The 8,379-nt window shown below is 64.3% G+C and overlaps 1 protein-coding gene across 6 annotated transcripts; it reads left to right on the forward strand.

Moving 5' to 3' along the window:
• The first annotated feature begins 947 nt into the window (after positions 1 to 947).
• On the forward strand, positions 948 to 8,079 carry ALDH3B1 (aldehyde dehydrogenase 3 family member B1). 6 transcript variants are annotated; one of them, XM_038406895.2, is made up of 10 exons: positions 948 to 1,130; positions 2,046 to 2,208; positions 3,314 to 3,424; positions 3,643 to 3,763; positions 3,999 to 4,084; positions 4,417 to 4,498; positions 4,888 to 5,274; positions 5,556 to 5,722; positions 6,526 to 6,625; positions 7,159 to 8,079. In XM_038406895.2, the coding sequence occupies exons 2-10, from the start codon at positions 2,047 to 2,049 to the stop codon at positions 7,350 to 7,352; spliced, it is 1,410 nt and encodes a 469-aa protein (XP_038262823.1). In that variant the 5' UTR covers positions 948 to 1,130; position 2,046; the 3' UTR covers positions 7,353 to 8,079. The 6 variants fall into 6 exon arrangements, 5 of the variants coding, with proteins under 5 accessions (XP_038262823.1, XP_043371971.1, XP_038262821.1 ...); XR_006281909.1 differs by lacking the exon at positions 7,159 to 8,079 and adding an exon at positions 5,867 to 6,036 and having other exon boundaries at positions 993 to 1,137; XM_043516036.1 differs by having other exon boundaries at positions 998 to 1,137.
• The last annotated feature ends 300 nt before the right edge of the window (positions 8,080 to 8,379 follow it).

The following is an 8,379-nucleotide window of genomic DNA, read 5'->3' on the forward strand; positions in this document are numbered from 1 at the left end:
CAGGTGCTTAGCACAGCCATTGACTTTAACCAGTTCTGTGACTTTCTATAGATCAAAGACACGGTTGTTGAAAGCCACCAACACCTTCCAGGGTAACAACATGGACGCAACAGAGACACCCCAGGAAAGGCGCCCACGGGTAGCGACACGGGCAAGACGGACTCCAAGCTGTGGGGTGAGAGGCCGAGTGCCTAGAGACACCAAGCTCTGAGGGTCACCACAGCTGTAGGGTGCAGAGCCGAGTGGGTGGGCTAGCGGGTTTAAGGCTTGGGGCAGCCAGATTTCCCCCCCCCCCCCACCACCATCACACAAAGGGGGCCCAGGCCAAGGCCTGCTGACTGTAGCAGGGTTAGGGGCTAGGAGGGCAGCGGCAGCGCTGGGCTCTTGCGCTAAGCCACCAGTCCCTGCCCCTCCGAGCATCTTACTGGGGAGAGCACCCAATGGCAGAGTCTCCTCCCTCCCAACCAAACCAACACCCAGCACAGGCCAGGCAGGCCCATCCTCACACTGACAGCAGGGAGCCATGGGCCACAGGCCAGTAGGGTCACACCTGTGTGGGACACAGATGGGAGGATAAATCAGTGCTCTGAACAACTGCAGGACAGAGCTGGGATAGAACCCAGGAGTCCTGGCTCTCAGCTGCCCCCAGCCTCTAACCACCAGGCCCCACGGCCCTCCCCAAGCCAGGAAAGGACCCAGGAGCCCTAGCCCCCAGGCCCCGCCATCACTCTAACCACTAGACCCCGCTCCCCAAGTGGGGCTACAACCCAGGGGTCCTGGCTCCCAGCCCCCTGCTCTAACCCAGCAGACCTGCCTGCCCCCTGCTCTTCCCACCTAACCCCACACCCCTCCCAGAGCCGGGATTAGAACCCGCGACTCCTGGCTCCCAGCCCCCCGCCAGCTCTGCTGGGCGCCAATGGCTCTAGTCTCCGCCCTGCCGCGGGGGGCGGAGCCGTGGCCGCATCATCCGGCAGGAAATCCCGGCGCGTGAAGGGCCACAAGATCCCACCCCTGGTTCAGCCCGGCCCCAGCCCAGCCAATCACCTTCCTCCGCCGGAGGGCCGGTGCCCAATCGTCATCAGCATAACGGGAAGGGGGCGGGGCTGTGCCAATGCAAAGAGCCGCGACGGGTTCGTAGTACGGAGGGGATCAGGAACCGGGGGCGGGGCCTGTGCCTGCTGCAGGGGCGAGGTGAACAGGTGCTGGGGGCGGGGCCTGCTGCAGGGGCAGGGGCAGGGTGAACAGGTGCTGGGGGCGGGGCCTGCTGCAGGGGCAGGGGCAGGGTGAACAGGTGCTGGGGGCGGGGCCCGCGGCAGGGGCAGGGGCAGGGTGAACAGGTGCTGGGGGCGGGGCCTGCTGCAGGGGCGAGGTGAACAGGTGCTGGGGGCGGGGCCTGCTGCAGGGGCAGGGTGGTCAGGCAGTGAGACTGGGGCTTGCTTCTTGGGGCGGTAGGGGGCAGAAGAGGGTTGTGGGATCTGTCCAAGTCGGGGCTGCCCCCTCCGCCCCTGATTTCACTGAAATTCCCAGCCCTTTGGGCCTCTCTGGGGCTGCACCACTCCACTCCCCATTTGCACCCCCTGCAAGGGGGCAACCCCCCCACTGCCTGTGCCCCCCCCGACAGGGGTCAGGGTTGGGGACTGTGGAGATGGACATGGTCAGAGGCCATGGGGATGGGCAGGGACTGCCGGGGGAGGGTGGCTAGGGGTTCAGAGGCTGTGAGGATGGACAGTGGATGCAGAGGGAGGGGGTTAGGGGCTCAGAGGCTGTGGGGATGGGCAGGGGAAGAAGGGTTAGGGGATCCGAGGCCTTGGGGATGGACAGGGAATGCAGGGGGTGGGGATTAGGGGGCTCAGAGCATGGGGATATGCAGCAGGTGCAGGGGGAGAGGAGTTAGAGGCTCAGATGCCATAGGAATGGGCAGGGGGAAGGATCGGTGGCCATGAAGGTGGGTGGGGGTCAGCGGCTGTGTGGATAGAGAGTTGGGGATGGGGGGGGACTCTGGGTCCTCCCAGGACAGGCTGACCCCTCCCCTCCCCTCCCCCCAGCATGAACCCCTATGTGGGTTTGGTGAGCAGCCTGCGCGCTGCCTGGCTCTCCGGGAAGACGCGCACCGCTGAGCACCGGGTCTCCCAGCTGGAGGCGCTGGGCCGCTTCCTAGATGACAAGAAACAGCCTATCCTGGATGCCATGGCCACAGACATGCGCAAGGTGAGCCGGTCGTGGCTGAGCCCAGAGCCCAGCGCAGGGCAAGTGGGGGGCAGGTCTCCCTGTAGGGCAGGGTTGGAGGGAGAATGGGGTCTCCCTGGGGATCCCCCACAGCACAGAGAATGGGGCGCACTGGGGTCTCGTCTGCCCAGGTTCCTGGCCCACCCTCCTCCCTGCAGGAGCGGAGGGCTGTGGATTATGTGCTAAGCGAGGTGACTGCAGCATGTGGTCCCCTCTCTCCTCCCCTGGGGGCGGGACTGAGTGCGTGCAGGTGGGGGTGTTTTGGTAGGGTCTAGTTAAATGTCCTTGCTGCCCTGGGTTCTGTCAGCGAAGGTTACTGGGAGCAGCACCTGGCCCTTGGAGGGGAAGGCTGGGACGAACCTTAGTTCCCAGGACAGTTCGTTCCCTGGACTGTGATCGGCCCTGGAGGAGGCTCTGTCTCCTGCACAGACCAGCTTTGCCTGTTGGCAGAGAGTCCCCCTAGCTCGAGGAGTGGAGCTGTCGACCCCGGTCCCCATCCCAGGGTTTTAGGCTCTGTTAGATACGCCGGGCCCAGGCCATGGAGCTCTGAGACGTGCCTGACCCAGCCCTGGTCTCTCTTGTCCATGGGGCACCAGTGCAGGGTGAGATTATGGAGTGAGGGCTCTTGTGGTGCTGAGGAGATATGCTACGGTGACTTGCCCCAGCTGGTGTTTCCTGCGGGCAGGACGGCTCTGTGCCCAGGCCTGTCGCGTTGCTGGGGGCCAGCTGGGAGGTGACAAAGGCGAGAAGATCTGAGGCCAGGGATCGCCTACTGGCATGGGTCAGCATCTCCTGGCTGCCCGGAGCTGGCCGAAGGCCTCATGCGCCCAGGCGGCTGTGTGAGAGTCTGGTGTTGGCGAAGAGTCCAGGCACCACTGGCCTGGGGACCGCACTGACCCATGAGGGGACCTTTTGCCAGGGGAGATGGCACTGCGTCTGCCCCCGTCCAGTGAGCTTCCCCTAGCTGGTCCTATCCCTGCCCCACACCGCCCTCGGGGTCTGTAGTGGTGGATGGGCAGAGCTGTGTATCGGGTGGGGGGGTCCCTGGTGGGCAGGGGTTGAAGCTAATGCTGCTTTATGCCCCCAGCCTCGCTTGGAGGCAGAGCTCTCTGAGGTCATGCTGGTCAAGAACGAGGTCAACTACGCGCTCAACAACCTGTCCAGCTGGATGAAGGACGAGTTTGTGGTGAAGAATCTGGTAATGGGGAGATGCGCCCCTGGGGCTGAGCTGCGGGGATAGGGGAGGAAAAACACCCACAGGTTGAGGCCTGTGGCGTGTGGGAACAAGCATCCAGTGCTGAACTGGGACATGCTCCCATGACCAGACTAGGACTCCTATCCCCACGGCCAAGTTCAGTCCCCCCCGGACCTGGGACCTGTTCCGCCCAGGTCCTGATGCCGAGGCCTCCCCCGCAGGTTACTCAGCTGGACACAGCCTTCATCCGGAAGGAGCCCTATGGGGTGGTGCTGATCATCGGGCCCTGGAACTACCCCTTGCACCTCATCCTGGTGCCCCTGGTCGGGGCCATCGCTGCTGGTGAGTCAAGGACCTCAACCTCCAAAGCCTGGTCCCACCCCCAGCATGGTCCCCAAGTGCTCCAGGGCAGGGCTTCTGACCCAGAGCCTTGCCCCAGCACCAAATGAGGCTCCTGATGTTTTCTTGGGAGGCATATCCTTGCAGTACTCCCCAGTGGTGGGTCGAGGTGCTGCAGTGAGGCCCTGGGGAGGGGAGGTATCTGTGCTGCTTAGTGACGTCCTGCCTGCCCCACCAGGGAACTGTGTCATCATCAAACCCTCCGAGATCAGCAGCAACACTGAGAAGCTCGTGGCTGAGACGCTGCCCAGCTACCTGGACAAGGTAAGGAGCTTCCCCCTCCCCTGGCACCATGCCCATCTCCTGTTCCCCAGGCGCTGAGCCACTTCTTCATGCCTAGCACCATGCCCAGCCCCCTGACCCATGCCCCAGCCTCCCACACCCAGCTATCCTCTGTGCCTCCCCAATACCTCGACCACTGCATCCCACATCCACTGAGCTGCTCCCCAGTGCCCCGTCAGTGCTGGTAGCCAGAGTGACGGGGACAGGGCCAGCGGGAGCAGAGAGGGAACAGTACAGCAAAGGGCAGGAGTGGGGCAGAGTAAAGGGGGCAGGATGAGGATCACCCCCACACACCCTCCCCTCTCCCATTGCAGGACTGCTTTGCTGTGGTGACTGGGGGCCCCGCGGAGACCACCCAGCTGCTGGAGAACAAGTTTGACTACATCTTCTTCACTGGTATGTCCCGAGTGACCCAGCCCACCCCATGATCCCCTTCCCTTCCACACCAGAGGGCACCATCCAGCCCCCCCTACACACGTCCTCTGCCTTCCCTCTCCCAGGGGGCCCCCCCAGAGCCCATTGCCAGAGCGCACACTTGGGGCCCGGCCAGTGGCTCTGGTCCCTTTGGGGTTGTCCTGACTGGGCCAAGAGGAGGCTCTCCAGGGCTGGGATCCCAGCTGAGTGACTCTCTGAGCCCTGAGGCCCCTGAAGATGGGGCTGGGAGTGACTGGAGCCCCAGCCAGATGCAGGGTCCCTTCCCCTCCTGGGTGAGGCCGAGGTTGCCTGCATCCTCGGGTGGAAGAGTGGCAAGTCTCTGCCCTGACGCGTCTCCCCAACCCCCGCAGGCAACCCCCAAGTGGGCAAGATCGTTATGGCAGCTGCGGCCACGCACCTGACGCCGCTGACGCTGGAGCTGGGGGGCAAGAACCCCTGCTACGTGGCTGATGAAAGCGACATACAGAATGTGGCCAACCGGCTGGTCTGGGGGCGCTGCTTCAACGCTGGGCAGACCTGCATCGCGCCCGACTACGTGCTGTGCAGCGCGGAGACGCAGGAGAAGCTGCTGCCCGCCCTGCGCCATGCCATCACCCAGTTCTTCGGCCCCGACCCCCAGGAGTCGCCCGACTTCGCCCGCATCATCAGTGACAAGCAGTTCCAGCGCATCCAGGCCCTGCTGGGCAGCGGGCGCGTGGCCATCGGGGGGCAGACAGATGAGAAGGAGCGCTACATTGGTGAGGGCCCTGGCCAGGGCGCAGGGCTCCGGGGGACCCATGTCAAGGTGCGGGGCTCTGGGGGACCCATTGCCAGGGAGCTGGGCTCTGGCCTGCGGATCCAGGGATCCAGGCAGGGCGGGGGAGCCCCGATGGTGGAGAAATGAGCGCTGGGAGCTCTGGTGGCAGGGCTGGGCCTGTGGGGAGCTCCGGTGCCAGGGCAGGGCTGGATGGGGGCAGACCCATGGCGGATGAGGGCTGCCATGTGCCCCTGTGCAGTGAGTGATGCCCCCTCCCCACAGCCCCCACGGTGCTGGTGGACGTGCAGCCGTCGGAGCCTGCCATGCAGGAGGAAATCTTCGGGCCCGTCCTGTCCATCGTCACCGTGCCCAATGTGGATGAAGCCATCGCCTTCATCAACAGCCGGGAGCGACCGCTGGTCGTGTACGTCTTCGCCACCGACAGCAAGGTGCGGGGCAGGGATCTAGGGCTAGTTCTGGCTGAGGACTCATGCTGGAACCAGCTTTTCACCCATTTACTGCTGGGCCAGTGTGACCCCTCCCCGACCCTGGGGCCAGTCTCCACAGGAAAACAGCTCTGCTTTGCACCCCAGGGCAGTTGTCCCCCGTGTGGACACTATTGGCTGGGTTCGGGAGCAGATGCGCTGGACTTCGTTCCAGTAGATTGGGAAGAGGCCAAAGCTGAATCCCTGTGAAGCGGAGTGAAAGTGTCCAGACGGGGGTGGCACTGTGAGACTGTACGACCGACATGAAACCAGCCCAGGTCTCTGTCAACCGTGAGGATAGAACTGGGGCCCTTCAGGGGTCTGCACAGGGCCCCAGCCGCAGAGTCACCCTCTGGGCATCATGAGCACAGTGCGTGGCACTGGCTGGCAGAGGCGGCCCTGGTGCCTGTAGCCCCCTTGCTTCTGTGTCAGACGGTCTGACTGTCCTGGGCGAACACGTGGCGCACCGCCCTGGTGGGAGAAGTGGGGGGGAGCGTGGCTGTTACAAGGCCTGGGCAGTGATGTAACCACATGGTGAGGGCAAGGGGGCAGGAGAGGATGGCTGGAGAGCATGGCTGGGCTGGGTAGGAATTGGAGAGACGGCCCCAGTGTTCCAGACCCCGCCCCGGGCCCGGTCGCCCTTCCCAGAGGGAAGCAGCTGTGTGGGAGGGGCTCCTGGCCAGCAGATGGGGTGGCACCCACCCGCAGCTACCCCAGTATCAGGCAGGAATGGGCCTCCCTCACTCCCCATCTCTGCTTCCCCCCAGCTGGTGCACCGGGTGCTGGAGCGGACGAGCAGTGGTGGGTTTGGTGCCAACGACCCCATAATGCAAATGACGCTGCTCTCGCTGCCCTTCGGTGGGATTGGTACGTCTGGGCCTCCAGCCTGCCCCTGTTCCCTGCCCCCAAGCCTGGGGCTGAGTCCCTGGGGCCGCTAGATGCACAGCCTGGGGAAGGGGCCTGTCTGCCATGGGGCTCCTGGAAGAGGCTGTGGCACGTCGGGGCCTGGCTCTAATCAGCACCAGCCATTGCACCCAGAGCCGTGCAGCCTCCCACTGCTGACCCAGCTGCCTGCAGATACACGGGCTGGGAGCAGAGCCCAGCATCTCTGCCCAGGGCATGGTGCATATACTGGGCCTCGGCTGGAGCACTGGGACTGCACAGAGCGTCCCAGGGACCCGCTGCTTGGCTGCATCTCCTCCGGTGTGACCAGGGCCTGCAGCTATGCCATGGCTGAGCCGCGCTGTGTGGGCAGGACCCCGTGGGCTGGGATCGTACCGGGCAAGGGGGAGCGCGTGGCTGGGCCCTGTGACTGAGCCATGCTGTATGGGCAGGGCCCGGTGGGCTGGGCGCGGCTGGGCCCTGCCTGTGCCCGTATCCGAGCTCTGTTCTGTTTCTAGGGAACAGTGGGCTGGGCTCGTACCACGGCAAGTTCAGCTTTGACACCTTCTCTCACCAACGCGCCTGTCTCCTGCGCGGTATGGGCCTGGAGACCATGAACTCCCTGCGCTACCCACCCTACAGCGAGCGCAAAATGGGGCTGCTAACTTCTGCCTCCGAGATCAAGCGCAAGGGTACCTGCACCCTGCTGTGACAGGAGTGTCGGGTCTGCTCAGCCCAGCACTGTACAACCCACAGGCTGCCTGACTGCCATGGGGGAGAAGGCCTGGCTGACCTTAGGAGGGCCCCTCCAAAGGGGTTAAATAGTCTTCGTCCGACTCCTTCATCTTCCTGGGGCGAGGGGCACAGCTTCCTCCATCCCATCTCTGGGAGCTCCTGCCCCTCCTCGCCCAGCCTCTTGCTTCCCCATCTCCAGCTGCTTGGGTAGTAGGGAGAGAGCTTCTCCTGTGTCTCCGAGCTGCCCCTATCCCACTGCCCCCATGGAGACAGATGCTGGGGGGGAGGAAATGCCAAGAGGGCTGCCTAGGAATGCCCCCCCAGGCCAGGTGTCTGCCCTACCAGGGAGACATGTAGGCCCTGTAATCTCAGTGGTGCCCTCCCACACCGGTGCCCCCCAGGCTGCTGCTGTGTTGCCCAGGAAGGGCAGTGCCATCCTCTCAGTGCACGTTTGGGGAGGGCAGGTATCTCGGAGCCGAAGGAGCCTGCTCCGAGGGGGACGAGGGCCACAGGGGCAGTAAGAGCAGCTAGCAACCCAGCCTGCTCTCAGGGAATCACTCCTGCCTCAGACATGCCCGCTCTGCCGGCTTAGCCTCGTTCTCCGATCATGCTCTGTCCTCTCCGCCCATCGCTGCCTTTGCCCCCTGCTCTGTGCTTTGCCCCATGTAGATTTTGGTTTAGTAAAGACTCAGCGTTGAACTCGCCTGCCTGGCCTGGTCCTGCAGGTCTATCGCCATCCCTGGCTCTGGCTCAGTGGGCAGCATAGGCGGGGCTGGGGTGAGGGCCCTAGAGAGGGGACTAGGCACAGTAGCCAGCAGGGCCAGGGTCGCCCCCCTGGTCTTCTCCCTGCTGTCAAGGAGCAGCTTGTGGGAGAATGAAAGACAGGGAGCAACAGCCAGCATGGGGGGGCGGGGGGAGCCCTGTGGGTTGGGATTGAGGGGCACGAGCAGGCAGGGCTGGTACAGCAGGGGTCTGTGGGTCAGCATTGAAGGCACTGGCACAGC

The sequence above is a fragment of the Dermochelys coriacea genome, chromosome 6 (genome assembly GCF_009764565.3).
Source record: "Dermochelys coriacea isolate rDerCor1 chromosome 6, rDerCor1.pri.v4, whole genome shotgun sequence".
Taxonomy (NCBI): Eukaryota; Metazoa; Chordata; order Testudines; family Dermochelyidae; genus Dermochelys; species Dermochelys coriacea.

Coding starts and splice junctions, on each gene's coding strand:
- ALDH3B1 (XM_043516036.1), top strand. CDS start 1,112: ATGCAAAGAGCCGCGACGGGTTCGTA. Junction 5,275..5,555: donor TGAGAAGGAGCGCTACATTG/GTGAGGGCCCTG, acceptor CCCTCCCCACAG/CCCCCACGGTGCTGGTGGAC. Junction 6,626..7,158: donor GCTGCCCTTCGGTGGGATTG/GTACGTCTGGGC, acceptor TTCTGTTTCTAG/GGAACAGTGGGCTGGGCTCG.